Below are 22,342 nucleotides of genomic sequence, written 5' to 3'. Positions count from 1 at the left end.
AAGTTCAGGTGATGGCGGTTACCTGCACCACTGTTGCTTTCAGTCACTTTCTCCTTTCCTACATAGCATTTAGATGCAGTTTAAAGCTAAAAAAACCTCTTTTGTCTGGGCAGATGTAATTAAATAACAGCTTAAGTCTTGCAATAAGTAACTGCAAGTTTCTACAATGAATCACACCCTAACTTTGGCTTTTGCAGCAAACCTTTTGTAAGGCTCTGGAGCCTCAGCGTTAAAACTTCCCCATGCCATAAACTCAAGCTGACTCGTTTTGTTTGTCGGAGTATTTTTAGTTTGTGTTTGTTTTGGGTTTTTTAATAAAGAGTCAAGCCTCTGTAGGTAGCTACTGAAACATGTTACAGTCCTTCCAGACATGGTCTGTAGCTGAACACAGTATGTCATCTCACATAATACAGATGAGATCTGTGCTGAAAGAAAACCTGCCTCAGGATTGAGGGTGATGGACTGAGTTTTATCCTGTCATTCCGCGTCATTCCGCGTGTGGCTGTCAAGGAGTTTGGTTTAAGATCTTGCTTACCTGACTGACCCATACTCAGGGGGATGTTGATACCTCATCATTGGCCCATCAGATCTTCCCTGCTGGTTCATGCGATGATCACTATAGAAATGTCCCGAGTCCTGAGGTTTGCAGTTCATAGATGGGGTGGACATATTTTTGTATGGATACTCTGGAGGAGGACCCCGCTGCTCCATTCCTTTCATGCTGGGCTGGGAAGGGGCCTGAACCGAGTTCTTGTAGAACTCATTGGAGCCAGAATTCTTATAAGGGTCGCTGGACTGCTGAGGAGAAAGCGGGGAGAGGGGGGAGAGAGGTGCGCTTGTGACAGGCGCGTGGGCCTTGACCCCACTGGTGGCCAAGGACAGTTGCATCAGCCTCTCGCTCAAGGAGCGGACGTGCCCTTGCTTGAGGTCCTTCAGTCCTTCATCCTGGTGGACCTTCCCTGGGCTCACCCGCTGAACCGTGGGCCGCCCTTCAGTCCTCATCTTTTGGTTGGTGACCCCTGTTACATAGAACGCTGCCCCGACACTAGCATGTGGCTGGCCCCTGAAATACTGTGACTGCACTTTGGCTTCCTCATAGGTCGGGAGATCCTCACTGTTCTGAAGTCGTGGGGAGAGCTGCTTCTCCATGATGCTGTTGTCCACCTGTATCTCCTGGCCCTGGGGCTCCTGACGGGCAGCATGAGTCACAAGCTGGTGGTCCTGGGAGCTCAGCCCTTCGTTCTGAGATGCTGGACTCCCAGTGCTGTTGAAAGGGGGGGCATTTCCTGTGGCTTGCTGGTGTAAGGCAAGAAGGTTACGGTTGTCATTTGGGTTTCCGTATCTGAGCTGCTCCTGCAGCAGGCGTTGTAAAACTGTCGTAGCTGCTTGCTCTTCTGAATTCCTCATCTCAAACTGTGGTGCCTTTTGGGTGGAATGTAAAAGCTGCCCTTGACCTAAGGAAAGGAGACACGGTTATTAGCGCCTGAGTGGATCAAGCAAGAGACATTTAAGAGCAATGGCTTGAAATACAGGAGAGAAAAAGCAGGTTAGATTACCAAAGGTTCTCATAACAATGGGGTCATTAAGGCCCTTGACCTAAGAAGGACTTGCATGCCAGGGGGCAAAGCTTCGAAAGGTGATGAAAGGTGACTTGAAAGTTTATAGGAATATCAATGGACTGCAAGCTGTAGGATGTATGCTGAATACCTCAGACAGCAAGGCTGCTTTCAGGCAGAAAAGGAGACCTATAACTCCCAGGATGATGGTAAAAATGCCTAAGACCTGTTTGCTTTACATTTGGGGCTACCAACAGTGAAACACACTCCCCATATTTGCAAGCAGACAAGGATTAAAGGGTGAAATCAGCAATTTGTTGGTTTTAAGGGGGTGGGGAGGAGGGAAAAGAGAGGCCCATTGAGACAGTATATGGTTCAAAGGAAGTAAAGATATCTCTTAGCTTAGATCGTTTAAAGCAATTAATGAATACCTTGTCAGCCAGCAGGTTTTTAGAGTTATGAAATACCCTAAGTGAGATCAGCGCCTAGTCTCCCTGCTGCAGAAAGCACAACGTACTGGTGCAAGTGAGGACTTTGCAACTTTCTGCTATACAAAGGCAACCAAATCTTCACACATCTAAATACCATCAGCTGAATGCATGCAAATGCAAGAGGAGGAATAAGAGTTGTCTGACCTAAGGAACAGAAAACGACCTCTGAGTGGCAGGAAAAAACACTGTGCATTAACTAGAGAAATACAAAGAGCCAATGTCAAGCACATCCTAAGTACAGATTAAGTCAGTGACCAGCAGTGATTACACTTCACTCAGTCTCCCAGTGGAGCCAGCAATTTGTCATGGAAACTCATGCCCGCTGGCCTTGCATGAGTTGAAATATCCAAAATTAATGATACCTCTGAGACATTTAACTAAAAGCAGAGCTACTTTTGAGCTAGAACAGTCCAGAATAGAGAGCATGCTTTACTTGCTGGCTAAGCTGCGGCACTGCCCTAACAGCAGAGTGCATATTGGCATTCTAGCACTTTATCTTGAACCCTTTTTTGTGTTTAACATTATCCCTTAGCAAAAGGTAACTTGCTCCCAACAGCTGGTTCCGTGGCAAAACCAGGATGGACTACAGGAGTCAGACCTGAAGGGTCTGCTTTGTTCTGTGTCTCCACAACCACCCAGTTACCTCCCTTGGGCCAGCCTGCTGCAGGAATCTATCCCTGTGATACAAGGCCTGGACACATCAGGCAGACAGAACCCTTCTGCAACCGTTAATGAAGAGAAAGTCAAAACCCACCTCGCTCCAGGCTGCCTCAACTAGGAATTCAGGCCCTGTTAACTGGCCTGTTACTGTGATTCTTCTGAAATCCTAGTTGAAGTGGCACATACCTATTTCCTTCACTTTGACTTCCTTGGTAAAGAGCAGCAGTTCTGCCACATGGGGGGACACACAGCCTTCCTCATGCAAGTCCAAAATCTCCACTCAGAGATGGCTTCGGTCTCCTCTTCAGTAGGCCAGATCACTTGACACTCTCCTCGCTTCCAAAATAATTCTGAGGAAAGCATTGAAAACATTGTTTTAATCAGCAGATGAGACCCCAAGAATAATAAACCTTGGCCCATATTTCAGATTTTGCTTTTGTAGCTTCTCATTTTCTCCCAGAACCCAACAATTTTGGTCCCTTTAGAATGAATGAACCCCCCTGTCCTCACAATATACTCCAGCTGCTGCTTTAATCACGACAATTTCTGCTCCAAGATTAAAGGTTGCCAAGTAATGCTTTGTCCCATCTGTGCCTCCAAGTGAAACAGTGATTAAAACCCGTTAATTCTTTAACTCCATTGTTTTATTTTTTGCTAAGAATGAAAGCTGCAGCACAGATGATGATGCCCTGTGCTTATGGCTCCTTTTCCAGTGGTGCCATAGATTTCAAACTACAACAGCACAAATCCTTTGATGAACAGAGCTATGGTTAAATGCTTTATGAACTTCAACATATTATGCTTCAGAAATGTCTGTGAGAATGATCAGTATACGAATATTAGCTTTATTTTACAGACTGGGAAAGTGAGAGGAAGAAAAGGACACTGAATGCCAGAAATATACTGCAGAGCACAGCTCTAATTCCCAAAGCATTCTTTGATTATGTTATTTTTCTCTTTCAGAATATAAAGCACTGAAGAAACTTTTAACCATTGAGGTTAAAATCAGGAGAAACATGTATTTGGGCATGTTATTCAAGAAGCAGTTAAACAACTACTGAAGGTGTCCTAACAAAAAAGGCAAAAGATGCAAAAGAAGTGGAACATACTTGTGCATACAGTATGCTTGTACTTTAAGGGCAGAACTAGTGAAATTAAAAATATTCATTGAGATGGATAATTTAACTTAATTTCCTGGAATGTTGCAAAAAAACCTAAAGGGAACAGATGCAGTGAAAGAATGCAGACGTGGATACTTCTGTCTCTGCCTTCTTATGGCACACATCCACACCCCCAAAAAATTATCTCCGATCTGCAAGTTAAATACTTGAGGTGTCAACAGCAATTTCAAGGCACATGAACAATATCTAAGCAGAGAACAAGGCTGTGCTGTGTGGTGTGGTACTTCAAGATGGTGGTTGAAAAAAACATCTAATGTCAAATTCTTAACTGGTGACTTAGCTCGAGAGGGATATATTGAAAACAGCTGCCAGCAAATATGCAGTAAAGAACCTTTAAACCAGGCATTAAGATACCAGATAACGAGAGCAACTTCTAGCCTCTTTTCCCAGTGTTGCACAACACACGTTGAGGATTCCTTGTCCCCCTCACACCAGCATCATCACTGACTCTTCTTCTTAATGCTTTTTTTTTTTTCCAAAGCAAAGCTGCCCTAAGCAACCCTTTTTATTAGAGCATAAAAAGGCTTTTATTATGCAATATGATGCTGCCTTTCCACCCAAAGATTTCTTTTGTCTCAACTGGAAAAATCTAAGGGGGTGGTGGTGTGTGTGTGTTTATTTTTTTAATACAAAGATACAACCCAGCTTGAGATTCTGCCTCTCAGCCTTAAAGATTTTCTCAACAGACAGATTCAATCTGTGCATGTTTAACTCCTTCAAACGTTCGAGGAAGTAATTCTGTATGCAACCATCTCACACACAGCGTTTCACTTCACAGCAGTACAAGCTCATTCTGCTGAACCTATGAAGGGAGGGCAAGTTCACACCAAAAGTATTTGCTGGAACTGAATATTACTAATTTTAGTGTGGATGTAAAGCAGGACTCAGCCTGGCAATCCAAACCAAAAGGGGGACAGAGATACAATATGAAGATATTCCGGCCAGCAAACCTCCTTTCTTTATATACCAACTATTCGCATCAAGCCTATTTTGTTTTATCCCATTATTTCTAATTAACAAAGAAAATCTTGTGCAACTAACTTGGGTGGCAGCATTCCTGAAATCTGCTTTCTGAGCGAGCTGGAAACTCACGGCAGAACCAGGGAGTTAACTTTTCTGTGTAATGAGACACAAAAATGAACAATACAGTCGGTACTGCAGCCCATGTGTTATTTATTTGGACACCAAATTCTATTTGTGTTAGGCTCTTCCAGCAATTTCAATTCTCAGTGTGCCAAAGATGGAAATCAGTGAGGTGCACTGGAAAAGTTGTTATGATAGAGCTGGAAGGAAATCAGAATAGGTTCTGTAGACATTTTAAGCAGACCTATTTGGGGGTTTAGCCTAAATCTCTTATGATGGATATGGCTGAATTCAGACTACCAATAATTCTACAAAACTGGACTGGCTTATGGGTTGGATGGTGCACTCTCCATGACCGCAAAGCCCACAGACACTTCGTTTTTCAAGTGGAAAATTCAGTTTTAGACTAATTCTGTTCCAAGAAAACACTGTGAGGGAGATTTCCCGGGCTGAACCGATTTCACAGCTTGCTCCTGTGCACCACAGCTCTATCATTTCACTACCTTGTTCTAACTTCTAGCCCGAAATTATTCATGGTAAGTTTCCATCTGTATGTTCTTGAGCAAAACATTAGTCTAGAAGTGGTAGAACTAACACAGGAATTGCAAATACTTGCATGTATCCATGCTGAGATCAAGAATGGGCATAAAAAGGGAGGCAGCATAGGTACTATTTAAGGAAGAAAAGACCCATGTTTGCAGGGCATTGTGTAAAAATTCAGTAGCTGAGGCTTCTGTCTTCAACATCATGTAATTATGCACAGGAACCTTGCCAGTCCCTCATGAGGAAGAAAGATTAATAAAGAATTTAAAATTACAATACTGCCAGGCTGGAAGGAACCAAAGCAGCACATTTCTGTACAGCATGCAAATACTTTTGAGCATTATAAAAATAAACAAGCTTAGACAAGTGAGCTACTCACCACTGCTTGATGAGTGGCTATAATACTATAGCTCAATTAACCTGCATGGAGCAATAATAACCTCACAAGCAAAGAGAAGCATCTTCCTTGAGCTTGTGAAACGAAGAGGAATGCAAGAGTCCCTGTGAGGACAGCCTGTACCTACTTGCCCAGAAATACTGCTTAGCCAAGAAGTTAATTAGCTTACACATCAGGTGGGATGGGAACAGGTTCACCACCTCAAAAGCGCTGGAGAACAGTTAAACACTTTCAGTTTTACTACTAAATTTTGTGTCATACACAAAACAACGCAGTGACAGTGGCAGACTTCAAACTTAAGCAGTACATTTTGCTAAGTTATTCTGTGTTTTACTTAAGCAATGTGCATGTGATCCTGCTTATCCTGGTTGGCAGAGGTGATGATAGGATGCTATCAGTTAGATGAAGTCTTTGGTTGTTTTTTAGGTTCAGAGTTATCTTCAGACATACCTGCATGCTCTAACACAAGCAGGGAACACAAAACAGAGATAGCATAGAAAAGGCTGGCTATGAAGTCCCTGGGCAATTGCAGAGACCAGATCCCACGCTGAGCCACCCTCTGTTTAATAGAAACATGCCTTTGCTGCGTGGCCTATGCAAAACCCAGCAGGCTGATGGCCTGATCCTGCAAAATTTACTTCACATGAGTGTCCGTAAGACCACTGGAAACGTGCCTGTTGTGCACACACACTCGCTTTGAAGTGGTCAGGAATACAACTCACAAGGGCAAGGCCCAAAATTATTTAATGAATAGTGCAGGTTATCACTGAATGCTCTTTGGTTCATTTCAGTCCTACCCAAGGAGGAGGAAGGGAGTGAATGCACACTGGTATAGTCCTTAGGAATAAAGATTCCCAACGTCTGGCGTCAACACCCAAACCTGCAAGGCGGCACACAACAAATCCCAAAGTTGTGACAGCATTTTAGCACCTGCTCCTGACCAAGAGAGGGTTTCAGCCTCCAACCATAAACACTTCCCCAGTTCCCATTCAACCATCCAACCCCTGCTTGCCCAGATCTGCTGACTGTGGCTCAGGTGATCCTGAAGGGTGGCAGCGAGCAGGTGCATGGAGCAGCGCCAGCATTACTCATCTTCATACCAGGAGGACAGAGTCATGGGGCAAACAAGAAAAACTTCCTTCTTTTAACTAAAAACAAGAACAATGTCACTGGGGGGTGCAAATAATGTGCATACCCACTCTATTAGATCATCCGGCAACTATAGCGAGAGGCCACCTGAACAGCCAAACACTGGTCACGCTTCTAACAACTCTCCAAGCCAAAGGGAGTCCAATTTCAGCAAGGACTAGACTGTCTCACCAAGAGCCACCAGCCACCCTCCTCAAACATTCATGGTATTGGCACAAGAAAGCCTTGCAGGCCTGAAGAAAAAGCAGCTAGTCACTTGGTCTGGCTTGAGATAAATGAGACATCAACATAGGAAGAACCCCTCTAAATAACATCTCTAAGGAAAAAACTGAGAAGACCTTACTTGACCTTTGAATTGCTGCTCCCTCACTATAAAGTATCAATTTCTTCACAGGGAAGTACCTATAATCTTCACCAACATAATTTAGGTTTTATATTACAAAGGGGGGGGGGGAGGGGGGAGAAGAGAAGAACAAACACTTACAGAGCCTGGTACAAACAGGAATGTTTCACGGCTTTAAAGCATTTTGATAAGAATGCGATGGAATTTCAAGTTCCCCCACAGGATTTTAAAAGTCAGAGGGGCAGGAGGGTTTACTCTGAATATACCGGTCTAACAGCAAAACCAGTGTAGGTATATTCATCCTGCTGTTTGTATTGGGAATATTTCTACGTGAACACATCCCACCATTCAGTTAAACTGTTCTGCAGCACAACCAAGACTACTCACATCTGCAGAGACAACCCTTTCATGGCATGCACTGCAATTTCTGCACAGTTAATGAAACACTAACTTCATTATTAACTTCATAAAAGCCACAAGCTCACCTTTTAGCCACCTTCCTGATAAAACCAGATCAAGCTTAGCTTACCCACATTTAGTCACATCAGGTCTCATTTCAGAGCACTGCCTCCCAGCACATACCGAGCAAGACTGATCCGCTTCAAACTTCACAGACTTCCAGTCATAATCCTTGTGGAAGTGGGGAACTGCTGTAAGCCCGAGCCACAGTTTTAATTCAACATCAAGTTTTGTTTTGTCTTTTAAGAATGCACCACTTCTTGCTGCTGCGAGCACTCAGGCAGCGCCTTGCTTCTGTCGTCAGCAGCCCCTGTCCCACAACTATCCCAAGTATGCCTTAGCACCGTTTTCATTGCATTGTGTGGTTTCTCCATTCCTTCACTGATTTAGTCCAGGCCTCTCCTCGGGGCTCTCAGATAATGAAAGCCATGTGAGAGTAAAATGTAATCTTCAAACACGCAAAGGAGTTTCATGTGCATTATCAGAAGGGAGCAAAATGTTGACAGTGCATCATTTGTCCCTACTGATAGGATCAGGCTGTTTTAATTGCTGGTGAGATAAACAAAAAGATTAAAATCACCACCTGTGTTAAAAATAAAGTTCAGATTCAAACCTAAATCTTAAGTCCTGAAAACAATAGAAATACAACCCCCAGATTATCTGTTTCATGCTACCTTAAGGTATTTTTGCCTCCTATCTCCATTGTGACATCCTGAAAATACGTATCTTGACACAAATACAAACCGCAGGTGGAGAGGGTGTAGAGAAGAAAACAATCACGAAGGCCTAACTTTAGCATGGAATTTTCTGGCTTTTTCTAGCATTACCACAACTTAAACTATTTTAAGCTGCCATATGGAGGAGTATTCCCTATTTCAGAGAGCAGTTTCACAGAATTCAACAGGACGGGTCACAGAACACACACAGCAAGCAGGCACAGCCCCTCTGGTTTCTTTTTTAAAGGGATGCTTTTTGCTTGCCTTTATAAACAGTTGAAATGCAGGTAACATCACCTGACAGTCAACCTAACAGTGCTCATTCCATGACGCCGCAGCTCAAGGAAGGGAACAAACCTAACGCAGTGCTGGGACAACTCAGTATCACAAAACAAGCCCATTTTGGGATCTTAGTGGGTAGCACAGGTTAAAAAGACGGATCTGCATTTTATCTTGTTAAAGTAAAACCCAACAGAAGATCCAGACCACTGAATTTTTAGAAAGCAAAGATGTTATAAAAGTGGGGTTTGGCATTGTTCTTTTATCATGTGGGCTTTCATGTGCACCTTGCAGAAACCTTTAATTACTTGCAAGACGATTAACTGAGCCTCACCACCACACTGGGAGGAAGACACTACTACGTTTGCTTTAGTGCAGCGTTGATGGGCTAAATCCTGGCCTCCATTTATGTTTTTGTTGCCACAACTATGTCACTCAGCAAATTGACTTCTTTCAATGTAACTAGTCCAGCAACCACTCTAAAGCAGTTGCAGTTACACTACGAAATAATTGGGTTTAGGTGTATTACTTAGGAAACCTTGGATAAACCATACCAGCAAAACATCTTGCTAATATAAACTTCACCACTACTAGAAAGATTTTCCATCATAACTGGAGCAGCAAATATTTTAATCATAGATCCTGCCTAAATGGTTTTGATGGAGGATGTCGGTAGCCCAAAACTTAGGCCAGCAGAAGGCAGGAGAACTTTCTGAGTATTTCCCACAGCTGGAGAAGGTACTTCTGCAAGATATCCATCCCTAGCAGTTGCAGAAATGAAAAGTTAGAGCTACACAATATTCCCCTCATGAAGGAAACCTGCACGCTCATGTTTTGATGAAGCAGTGTCAGCAACTAACGACACATCACGATCTTATGCCACTTAAGCACCGAGATGTGCTAAGATGAACTTCTGCACGCACAGAAACCACAGGTAACATGTTGTTCCTCAAGCACAACTCTGAGATCATTAATCCTGGCCCAGCTCTCCTGCAGAGCTGTAGTCCATGCCAGCAGGAAATGCACCAAGCTCTCCACAGCCTGAGGAACATTACTGCTAGGGCTCACCCACCTGGGAAACCTGCTGTCCCCTGCCTCGCAAGGCAACATGTACCCAGTGCTCCCACGGAGCCCTCTGCCTCCACAGGCACCAGCTCCATGTCAGCTTTTGGGATTGCTCCATGGAAACACCCCTTCAAAATGCCACCCGAGCAGCTTGGGACAGGGCCTGGGGCCTCCCAGACACACTTCCTCTTGCCATCCCTCCTTCTCCAAATCAAACACACACCAGGGTTTCACCAGGCAGCAAATCCACTCTTCTCCTTAGGTGCTAAGATGCTTTATTACATTTTTAAGATCCGAGTGCTCCACACCCCATCACAACTTGGCAACAACAAAAGCTGGGGTTTTCATATAACTTTGGAGCACTCTTTTCAGCCCGCTCTCTACTGATCCCTGATCTTACCCGAAGGAAGGATGGAACATGCTATTTAATTGCTCTCGGTCTCCTCAACCTTTATCATCCTGCAGTAAAAAGTGTTTCAAATTGGTTTTACCTAATATAAGTACCAGCACTCACTTGCGATGATTTCGGTAAATACAGGTCATGGATTCTTCGTGCACCTCTGCAGCCTATCATACGCTGGGTTTATGTTCTCTGTCTCCGGGAAGATGAAGGCTTCAGCTTTGTTTCTTTTCCAAAAGACAGCGGGAAAACAAGGAAGATATGTTTTCTCACCCTGTTTTTCCCAAGCCCCACAACAAGAGGGGTTAGCCCTAGTATGAAGCAATAAAATGTGTTTCAGCTGAACACAGAACCACCCAAATTAGAACAGCAGGAAAAGTCCACCAAACCCTGAAGTGAACAAAGTCACTGCAATGTGGAATTAGTTTCCTTGAGGGTTACAGTAAATAATCCTCAAAGACGAAGTAATTCTTTCAAAAACAAAGTTGTGTAGAGACACAAAAGCATTTCACAGTAAACATTCCCGTGATACAGTTCTTAGACAAGGCCTTACAAACACTAATTCATTAAACAACAACTTAAATTGGTTTAATTCATAGACACTCATATAAGAGAGCTACTCAACAACATCTTGGTCTGCAATTAGACACTGTAAGTGCTTTGCTAATACAAATAATTGCAAGGCCTTTAAAAACCAATTTTATTACATCAGTGAACTTCTTTATGATTTAAACAAAGTCTTGGTTCTATATCCTAACCAATACCGATGGACCTTATACAGTCCAACAGCAGATATCAAGGAAAACGATCAAAGACCTCTCCAAACTCCCAAAGAATTTCAGATATTTAGTATTTTCTTTTTTAATAAAAGGTTATTTTAAGCTTAGACACAACCAAACCATGACAAGAGTCATTCTGAGAGAGGATGGAAAAGCAGAAAAGCAACCAGTATGAATGGCAGTATTTGTCTGTGAGCCCCTTCTGCAGGACCAAGAATGCAGACTGCGTGCCAGTAAAACAGGAGACGATCCAGCTAGGAGGAACAGGAGCGAGCACTCACTTCTCCAGCAACAACCTGCCAATGTGGGAGCTGCTCATAAGACAGCATGACACATCGACAACCCTCACCAAGGATGATTGCCAGGCACAACAGGAGACTCCAACATACGCTCTTCCTTCATATAACCACTCTCTACTAAGACATGATTTTAAGGCTTTGAGAATTCTGTTTCCATAGGCCTTTTTGTTTTGTTCTCAGTTTCTTGTTTTGTTCATGCCTTCTTCTTTACAGTTCCTATTAATTCACCTATTCATTCTGCATTCACCATCTCCCGCTTATATACTATGTCTGGTTTGCCTTGAATGACCATTTATACACAGATGAGTTTCAAATATATGCTTACTTAAAAAATTACATTCAAGGCCAGGCTGGATGGGGCTTGGAGCGACCTGCTCTAGTGGAAGGCGTCCTGCCTGTGGCAGGGGTTGGAACTGGGTGAGCTTTAAGGTCCTTTCCAACCCAAACCAGTCTGTGGTAAGTACAAACTCCATCAGCCCTGAAGAGCTTTCACTTACAGGTATAGCAGGCAAGTCAGACCAATGTTATATTGCATATCTAAAAATGAACTGCTCCTAGGAGCTCCCTTACATTATTATTCCCCAAAGTTGCTGAGATTTTTTTGTTGTCTCAAAAATTACATTTCAAGGCTCCCCTGGAGAGCCAAGTAATGCTCAAGAGTTGGGTATTTGCTGACTTCAGAGCTCTCCATACAGCATAGTATTTTCACATGGATACAATTTCAGCATCAAATACTTTTGCAAAAGCTGAAGGTATGGCCACAGCACGGAGGCTGCAGCATGCAATTCTTCCTGTGGCCAGCACCGCATTCCAGAGCTGTTTGGGAATACACTCTCTGTCTACAAGGGTTTAACAACTGAGTCCAGCCAAACTGGACTCACAGGGCAGCTATGTGCCTGTTCTTTCATAAAAACAATGATTTAAAGTCTACAATATGATGATGCCATATATGGGACACGTACAGAGAAAATCAGGCACAAGAGGGTAGATGCAAGTCCAATCTAGAAAGTAACCACTCATCAGAAAGTAAGACAAGCAAAGAATTCCTGAAAGCAGAAAAGCAGCTTACAGAAATCGGTCGTGGTCCAGATTCAACAAAATGGACTAAATCATTTTGACAAATCCCCTACTGCTTCCTGAAACTTTATAACCCCAGCAATAGGCAACTTGGAACACTTCTATGAAGAGCCAAGAGATCCAAGTCCTCTCTTGTATTTCAGTGGATAGAAGAGGAGAAAGAGAGCCTTGAACCTTATTGCCAATCACCAAGAATGGCTGTTCTCACACTATTATAAACATTTGGTCTCCATGGAAGGGGGATACCTAGCAGCAAACATTGGCAACCAAGGACATTCCACTCCCACTATAACATCCACAATAGCAAGGAGAAAAAAAAAATCCATAGGGCTGTTTCAATTAGAAAACCTTTGAGAAGCCTTCTTCAAAAGTGAGTGTCTGAAATACCATGAAATATGGGAATGTGCAACCACAGTTAGATGGGGGAAAACAGGCATCTTACTGTATTCAGAAAGCATTTCTGCTTCACTCCAAAGTGGGAACATCTAATAATCCAAGAACTGTTTGCCAAGAACAAGGTCATCGTTTTCTTTTTAATTCAGAACAGAACCTAACACACACCATGTTCTGCACTGAACAGAGAATCTTGTCGTTTACAGGTGTTTGGAGCCAGGTTTTAGTTTAATACAAAGTCTGAACATGTAAGAACTTTCTTACATTGGCTTTGTCTTCTCGTCAGACAGTTCTGCAGCTTTTTTAAAGTTGTCAGTAAGAATAAAGCAAGAACTGCAAAAGAGAGCTCTGCCCCAAGAAAGGGAAGAACAGATAATTCATTCACAGCTAAGTGTTCGTATATGAACATACACTTGGACTGTTGGTAATGGTAGAATTAAAGACTTCTCTCTATATACACAGTAACACAGCAACAATCAAAACCTACAGCAGATTTTATGCCACCTTAAGAAAATAAAGCCTTTAACAAGATGAAGTTTTACTTCAGCTGTTCATTCATTGGAGTGATAGGGAGCCCCAGCCATGGACCAAGGCATCATTGTGCCGGGTGCTACACAGAATTAAAGGGGGCAAGTTGTTCTATCGAAAAACACCACCAACACCCCCTAGAAAATAATCACATTACACTTAACTGGAGACAAAAGAAAGGAACAGGCAAGAGAGAAGCATTTCTGCTTCCAGAACTTGGGGGTTGCAAATGCTCAGTTTCACTGTCCTGGTTAGGAAAACATGGCAGTAAAACAATCAACCTGATTTCTAAATAAACAGAAAGATTGGCCAGGCTGCTGATGAAAGGCAGGATAAAGAGAACAACAGAACTATTAAATTATCTACACTTCTGGGATTCTTGCTATTCTTTTGCAAAGTGAATGGCTTATGCTAATCAGGATGCATCTGAAATACATCATTCAAGCCTTCTTGTACAAATGCAGTTCATCTGTATCCAGAAAGATCCCACCAGCTGGCAATGTTTGCATACAATGGTCAACCCAACTTCAAGAGCCCATGCATTACAAGTCATTTTACATTTAAAAACAGGAGTTCTCTTAGCTGGTCTTGATGGTGCACTCCTTGAGAAGAATTTTAGTGGAATTCAACACTAACACATTGCATTAATGCCCTACTTCCTCCAGCACAAAGGAGGTAAAAAGTTTTCTGTTGTTTGGTGGGGTTTTATCCTGCTAACAGTGCTTTGCCTAATGAACTTCTTGGAGGAAGGGACAAAAGGATTTGCACCAATCCCTTCTATATGAATCAAATATTTATGCTATGCCCTCTTCAAGCACTTTCATCTAGTAACCTATGGAATGTGATCCCCTGACCTTAACACTCAAGCACGTCTAAATCAGCTGCCCTTTGAGCTGTATTACAGACTACAGAGAATTTTTATACATTTCTATTACGTACAAAACCTTTGTGGCCCAGCTGCGGTGTTTGGTGCTACAAAGCATCTGTTAGTCCAAAGTCACTCCAGCAGGCTTCAGGAAAGAGCAATCCTTTGATTCTGCCACATTTATGGCACAATCCCATGCCATGTGTCGCCATAAACAGGTAGAATGATGAACCACGTTACCAGTATATTAACCAACCATCCCAACTGAAGTATTTCATGCCAACCACCATCACGATTATGAGGTGCCAACACCACTGCAATAAATCCCATGTCCTACTGCATGACTTGTGCCTACACCACACTGCCCAGGTTCCCCTCTGCCTCCTTGATAACAAGCTTGGGAGAAGACCAGGCACCTCCTTCCGTCCTTCTGGAAATCCTACTCTTTCCTCAAGAAAGTGCTAGAGCAGAAACAAATCATTCCATGTTGTGTTTGTGGCTCCCAGGAATGTTTTAAGGACAGGGGGTTATGTCACAAAGAAGCGTCCTGGAGAAAAAGAGAGGGAGACCAAGTGCCCCAGGTGAACCTGCATCTTCAACTACAGGGCAAATCTTTCCAGGGTCAGCTCATGACTCTGCTTCTGAGAGGAGCAGTCACTGAGGGAACCCTGGAGAAAGTCTGACCCAAAGATTTAACAGGGGCACAGTCCTGATGGTAGGGTTCAGCCCTGAAAACTGCCATGCTGCTGCCCACCACTCACACAGGAGCAGCATACGGGCATAGGGCAATCTCAAGAAGACAGCATTTCCGTTCCCACCCTGAAAGACTCAGTCTCCAAAAGATGTCAAGAGGAGCAGGAAAGCATTTGAGACTGCAGCCAAAACCTGTGCCACGTCCTCACACCCAGGACAGATGCTGGTGAGCCACCAGCAAGGTGCCCCACTGGCCACTGAACCTCAGCAGAGACTTGAAGCACGCTCAGTCCTCTGGGGTCCCTCAGCTCAGAGCATGCTGATGCTGCCCTCACTCCAAGGCAGGCCCAGGACACCTTTCCCACTTTCCTCTCCCACAAATATCCCTCCAGGGAAGAGGAAGGGTAAAAAGAAAAATAAATTAAAAAACCCAAAGAGGAACAGGGATCACAACAGAGCAGTATGTAGCATTTCCTGTATTATCCACAGGAAAAACCCACGCAGTGGGGAAGAGCATGATGTCAAGGCCAGTTTCACCACATGAACAGCCAGATCCTCCTGCTGGGGAATGCTGTGTGTTTCCACAGGGAACAGTATAATGCAAAGAGGAGTCCTACTACCAGCTACACAAAATTCCACAATGCACCACCAAACACTGGTAGCACTGAAACTCTGGCCATGGGGAAGTGGGTATGTGGGTACAGAGCTGGAAGAGAAGGAAAAGTGGGAATTCACAGGGGTATTATCCCTTGTAAACCAGCACACATCCAGCACTCAGCCCCTGCAAAAAGGGATATGCTACAAAATATGTTTCCCTGCACAGAGACCGGGCCTCCATCCAGTTATAATGTGCACATGTCCTGCTGAGAATTCTGCCTTAAAGAAATAAATATCTCAAAACAAAGAAGACATCCTCACTCACACTCCCTCTGCACAGCACCAAGCATGTCCCTGGCCATGTTCAATAACCTGTTAAGGCACGTTAATTACAGGTTCAACACTTCTATACCTTGTGACACAGTAGTAAAGCACTTAACGTAAAACAAATTCCAGTGCGAAGCAAGGACTCTCAGCTGATGGTGGAAGCCCTGTTTGCACGCGTGCATATGTAAAGGCACATCCATGCTTCTCCGTGAAGCATGACGAGCAAAGACAATCTCAACACGCGGATTACGAGCACAATGACTGTGATTACTCGCTCAAAAGAAAAGAACACCGCAAGAAACGCAGCTGCTTTCAAACCCAGCCCGATACAAACCCACTCCAGCAAATTCCACTCAGTTTTCCTTGATCCCATTACACACAAGCGCATCACTAGTAATTGTGGTTACTGCCAGTGGTGAAAAGGGTGGACGAGTGCAGGTTTTAGGCAAGAGTAATCTTTACAGGAGAGAGAAGTGATGGGCAAAAGCTGACAGAGCAGACGGCCAGTTTAACTGCCAGGTTTAGGCTGCGAGAATGAATGCCGAGCCCCTTGTGCCAAGAGCACGTCTCTTACCTACTGATCTGCTGAAGACAAAAGGGTTTTCTTCTTTTCTGAAACTGGGCACTTGGAGCTCGATGGGTCAGGCAGACAAAGCTTCCCTGCTGCCAAAGGTATTTTTTTTCCCCTTCGGGTTTTTGTTGTTGTTGTTTGGTTTTTTACCCCAGAGAGTAAAGGGCAGACCAGTGGATTCAGCAGGGGCAAAGGGTGGAATTCGAGACTCAACAGGCGAACTGCAGAGCTCTTTCCAAAAGATGTTGTATTTCAAGGCGCTTTCATTTGTAAATCTTCTTCATGCTCAGTGTCAATAAAACTGGAGGTGGGAGGGGAATAAACTTTTTTAACTGCTGAAATAAACCGGACTCCCCAGGAAAAGGGAACGTGATGTGCACTGGATTTGTGGCTCGACTTTTGCCGTTTATTAAATACACTTTCAGACAGGCAATGAAGATGGATGGGTAGCAATCCAACAGTCAGGCAGGACCTGCCGCCAGTCCCTGGCGGAAGGATAGCGGTATTCTCAAGAACGGCGGCATAAACAAAAAGAAGGGGAAGTCGCGTCCCGGCGGCAGCGGCCCAGGCTCGGCTGTCAGCGGCAGCGCCCACGGCCGCAGCAGGCAAGGGCGGCCAGCAGCATCGCGCCGGGGTACGCTGGGCTGCTCGGCGCCTTCTTCTCCGCGGTTACCTGTGCGCAGCGGGGCGAGGCGCGGGGCCGGACGCGGCGCTGGAGCGGCAGCAGGCGCACACCGGCGGCAGGACAAGGCAGGGCCGGGCCCGGCAGCTCCGCTCCCTCCTCCGCCTCCTTCCGCCGGGCTCTGCGGCGCGGGCGCCCCGCGGGACCGCGCTCCGCCGGGGCGGGCAGGAAGCGGCGGCACCGCCCCCCGCCGGCGGCACCGCCCCGCCCCGCGCTGGCACCGCCCTGCCTGTCCCTCGGCCGGCGGCGCGGGGCTGCGCCGGCAGCTATTGTGAGCGGGGCGGCCTCGGGGAGCCGCCGCTTCCCCCCGGGAGCGAGCTCCGGCGGGGCCCAAGTACGGCCCCGGCCCCACGAACCGCCCGTCCGCACCCCGGGGAGCTCCGGCCCTGTGCCTGGCTCCGTATGAGTAACTCGGCCACCGGCAGAAGCGTCCACAGGGGTTTGCCGGCCCCAGGGTACCAGAACCTCTCCGCTAAGTCAGGAGGGCGGGTTTGCACCAGCGCACACCGGCCGAGGAGCTGACTCACCCGCTTTTTGCTGGCTGAATACTGAAAATAATTGGAAGCGTGGCAAGAACTGATCATGACTAACTACATGTAAGCAGGATATTAAAGCAGCTCCCTGTCTGTAATGTTCTGCTTAAGTACACATCATCTAGTCTTCCAAGGCTTAAGTCTATTGCAACAGTAAACATCCACAGACCTCTGCTACTCTGCCACAGCTGGATCTAATGGTTGGGGTGGAAGTAGGAGATGGAAGAGACTTCAGTATTTTCTCCAAATGCAACCATGACTTTATAGAATCATAGAATGTTTTTGAGTTGGAAGGGACCTTAAAGCTCATCCAGTTTCAACCTCCTGCCACAGGCAGGGACACCTTCTATTAGAGCAGGTTGCTCCAAGCCCCTGTGTCCAACCTGGCCTTGAACACTGCCAGGGATGGGGCAGCCACAGCTTCTCTGGGCACCCAGCACTTCACCACCTTCACAAGAAGGACCTTCCATGTTTCCTCACTTTTCTACATGATAAAAGTTGGTAGGCACATTCAGAGGTGGGTTTTGTTGAAGGCTTTAGTGCCTGCAATCACACTCTTGAATTTCAACTTTAAAAACAGTTTAAACATGGAACAAACTTTAAAGAAAATCCTGAACATGCTGCTCCTGAGCCTGTCTGCCCATTCAAGGAAGGCCAGCAAAGAGATTCCAAAATGCTGACAGGAAGGCTTAAGGCAGCCTCCCTGTTGTGGAGGATCTAATCACATGTGGTAGCAGCAGCAGTGCAGTTGTCTCTGCAGGGTACCAACCCCTGTACCATATCTGGTTCTGAAATGGGGTGAACAACTTCACCTTCTCCCAGCCCCACACCTGTAATCAGGGCAAATCCACAGCCTAAACAGGGCCCGAGATAACAAACTAGTCCTTCCACACGAACGTGCGTGTGTACAAACAATGGTACACTGTCTTTCTCACAATCCACCTCCTCCTCCTCTGGCTTTTGCATACAACACACTTGAATCCTCCCCTTTGAGGTCACTCCTGTCTGTAAATTCCTGATGATGGTCTCCCAGTGATGGCTTCTACTCATCTCCTGGCTCCTGTTCACTAACTTGTGATTTCAAGAACAAGCAAAACTAAAAATGAAAGAAGCTGTCACAGTTGATTTAACACACTAAGGTCTGACTATGCAAACATGAAGTCCATCGGTCTGGCTGTAAGAGGACACTAGTTTCCAACAGTACTAAGTGTGCAAAAACTGGCCACATGTCAAATCCTTGCCCGGTGCAACCTGGCCTACAGAAGCTCATCAGGGCTCTTCATGTGAGAAGACGTAACATGATTCAAGGCCAGGCTGGACAGGGCTTGAAGCAACCTGCTCTAGTGGAAGGTGTCCCTGCCCATGGCAGGGGCTTGGAACTGGATGCGGTTTAAGATTCCTTCCAACCCAAACTATTCTGTGATTCAATGATTCTAGGAATTCAACCATGTACCTTGTAATTACTTTAAGCAAACAAATCCCTTCCAACATTCCCAACTCTTAACATTGAAAAGAAAGATCCAGAAAAAAAATCTAGGAAGTCAGATTTCAGTAATGCTGAATGCAGCATATATAAGCATCTATTTTTTTCCCTCCTAACTGACATTTATTCATTGGAACACTGCAGTGGAACAAATGTAGAAGCACATGTAAACAGTTCATTAACATCCCATAACCTTACAGCTTGCAAATGCAGAAAAAAAACCAAGACAAGGCAGCAGCAGCTAATGAAGCACATATTTGCTAGATGCTGAGGGGCAGACTTGTAAGGGAAATGTAGCTACAGAGAGTTCAAGAGTTATAAACTATGCTTCAATCACACATCCTGTCTCCCTCCCACACACTGAAAGAACATAGTGGGCAGTAGGGAGAGAAGGTAGAGTCTTAACATTGCTTAATGCAGACACTGAAAAGCAGCTAGCCTTGCCTGAGGCGTATTAACCTCCACTCCTTTGCTGCCGTTTATTCTGCAGAGCACTAGCACTGCTCATGTTTAACGCACACAATGGGAGATAACAGCTTTATCAGAACTGGAAAAGAACAAAGATGCACCGAATCCAAATTCTCTTCCTTAAAATATTCTCCCCCCTGTATCCTCCCTTCACCCAGCTCCCGCCCAGCCCAGTCCTCAGGAGCTCCAGCACACATCTGAACGGCTGCCAGCGGAGGAAGCGAGCAGTTTCCATACACACATCACGCCACAATGTGGGAATTCAGGAAACAGCACAAGAAAGGGGTTCCTAATAACTGTTCCAACGTGCTCAGGCCAATTTATGCAATCATACAAAGGTCACAGGAGATGTGTTAAAAAGCACAAAAGATAAATGTCACAATGGCGACTAGTTCAAAGTAGGAAAATAAATCTTGGGCTTACAAAGTGTTTGGATGACCTGGACTTGCTCCACCTCCAATTTTTTTAAGAGGTTGTCCTTCACATTCTTTAAAATTCCTCCATCTTAAAGTTCCTCCCTCCAGGAATTGCTGTAACTCCACCGTCCTTTGTCCACAGCAGCTGGAGCTCAGGAAGCTGCTGATATTATCCCTCATGTACAGAGAGAAATCACTACTCAGTCCCGCGTCCATTCAGTGCAGCTGAGAGGGGTGTAAATTAATTTCCCTGGATCTCTGATCTCGGGCCAGTTTCACAGAGCTTTTCTTCTTGCACATAAAAATAAACTATTAACAGTGCTCAGAAGTGCCATTTAGCTCTTGGGACCAGACAGCACATTCCCACCACCACCAAAGCTGGGGGGATCTTTGTCTAGTCTGTAAATATGCAGTTGGGGGAAATAATGACTCTACAGTAAAAAAACTGCCATGCAAGAAATAGGAAAAAAGACTAAGCAGAGGAGCTGAGGCCAAGCATATGAGGTGAGCAGGAACAAGGAATAGGCTGTTCTGAAAAGGGAGATTACTTTATATTTCTTGCCAAAGAAGCCGAAGTCAGTTTGACAGATATGTTCATTGAAGGACAGGAAGTGAACGAATCATTAGGGGATGCAGATCACAACAAGATTAGATCAACTCAGAACTGTGTAAGAATCACAAGAAACATGTGGAGAAGACACCATGGTAGAGCAGGGTTAGTCCAGGGAGTTAAGTTGAGACTGGGAGTCACAGGCCACAGGACCTGCCTTGTTGCTGCATCTACAGTGAATGTGGACATTCAGCACTGCAGTTTCTGCTGTCATTTTACCACTAGGCTGGACAGCCCCCCAGGGTGGTCATGGCTGTTTTGAGTTGTATTTAGAGGATTTGATGATGCTTCCCTATTCAGCCCGAAGCTGTAACAAACCCTGAAGGACTCCCTCAGGTCCTGCCTTTGGGTATGGCTGGAGGCCAGCTCTGATTTCTGAAGAGAAACAAAATCATTCTTACATGAGACTGGACATGAATTATAATTAAAGCCAGTTATCATTCACCAACAGAGGGTAATGACAGATATCCACAGACCAACACCACCAGAAATTGCTACTATGAAACTTGACATGTGTGGAATCACTAGAAAAATCCTACTTTTCCAAACACAAGAGGAGGAATAGTCACACACTGTGTGCTCCACTGTCCTTCACTGAGGAACTGCTGTGTCTTTCTACGCGTTTCTTATTCTACCAACTCTATACAATAAAAGCTTAATGACCATGTAACTTCTGGGAGGGAAGTAACTGATACAGGGACTTTTGCATAGCCAACATCCTGTCCTTTAATATGGCTCCTGCTCACCTAAGGGTCTGTATCATACTGTGTGTGATGACTTTCAGAAGTGTGTCAGTTTGGATGGTACCTCTGATGGGTGAAACTCAAGTTCAGCAAATGGCTCCCTGGGTGAAGAAAGGGTCTGCACAGGAAGGGGGAGAAAAGGAAGAGTTTACTACAGTGGGATGCAATATAGAGGTCAGCAGTGAGGTGTCACCCATGAGTTGATTGATCAGGTACCACCTGTAAAGAGAACTTTTCTAACTACTGAACCTTGGCCCCTTTCTATGGGGAACTTCAGAAGAAAGCTGTGTAACCAGAAGAATGATAACTGCCAACTATGGAAAAACAAATTAATGGTTTCATCTTTGCTCTAAACATGCCCCATACCCTAAGACTTAAATGTGGGTTCAGCAAAATAAGGTTAGTTTGGAAAAAGGATTTCCTTACAAGTCACCCTTCTCCCAGAGAAGGACCTATAAGCCTTTAACTGATGTCTATTGTGTCAACAACCTTGATGTATGAAAGTTGACCATCTCCCTTGTTTCTCTGCACTCTCCTGCCTCTTTGAAAAGAGTTTTCTCTTCAAAATCTGCTGAAATGAATTAAAAGATTCCTTCAGCTTCCAGTGGATTTGGATCAGAGTGAGCTGTAAGAATAAGGCATGGAGACCCTGCACTTCAGCACAGTCTTTGTTTGCTCTCGATAACTAAAGAATGTATGAACTCACAAGAGAGTGAGATGCACGGCAGCTTCTGCAGCAAAACACAGACTTATATTCCAATGCTCATAAAGATGAAGAGGCTGATTTGAAACCAAAAAGCCAAACCTCTTTAAAGTCCTAAAATGATGCAACTGCATTAATACCATAGAGACAGGGCTCATTTTGGATTTCAAGTTTCTGCAACATGTTTTTAGCACCACTGTCAGAAGCAGGCTCAGAACTGAGAAATGACCAAAATCAGTCTTCAGCTGGAAGC

The 22,342-nt window shown here is 44.8% G+C and overlaps 1 protein-coding gene across 6 annotated transcripts in view; it reads right to left on the bottom strand.

Moving 5' to 3' along the window:
* AMOT (angiomotin) overlaps positions 1–22,342 on the bottom strand; it is a 58,242-nt gene that overhangs the window by 29,571 nt on the left and 6,329 nt on the right. For 2 of the 6 annotated variants that reach the window (XM_057399439.1, XM_057399436.1), the window contains 2 exons: positions 2,894–3,057; positions 536–1,454 (listed from right to left, as the gene is read on the bottom strand). In XM_057399439.1, coding sequence (XP_057255422.1) covers positions 536–1,407 — 872 coding nt within the window. In that variant the 5' untranslated portion in view covers positions 1,408–1,454; positions 2,894–3,057. Of the gene's footprint in view, positions 1–535; positions 1,455–2,893; positions 3,058–16,454; positions 17,004–19,119; positions 19,258–22,342 lie in introns of those variants that run through there. The other 4 variants (XM_057399438.1, XM_057399437.1, XM_057399440.1 and 1 more) reach the window with 4 other exon arrangements.

The sequence above is a fragment of the Pezoporus wallicus genome, unplaced genomic scaffold (assembly GCF_028554395.1).
Source record: "Pezoporus wallicus isolate ANWC-B61680 ecotype Strahan unplaced genomic scaffold, APGP_CSIRO_Pwel_v1 contig_13659, whole genome shotgun sequence".
Classification (NCBI taxonomy): Eukaryota; Metazoa; Chordata; class Aves; order Psittaciformes; family Psittacidae; genus Pezoporus; species Pezoporus wallicus.
Note: the sequence above shows the minus strand (reverse complement) of the source record. Positions and strands in the feature narration are given on the sequence as shown.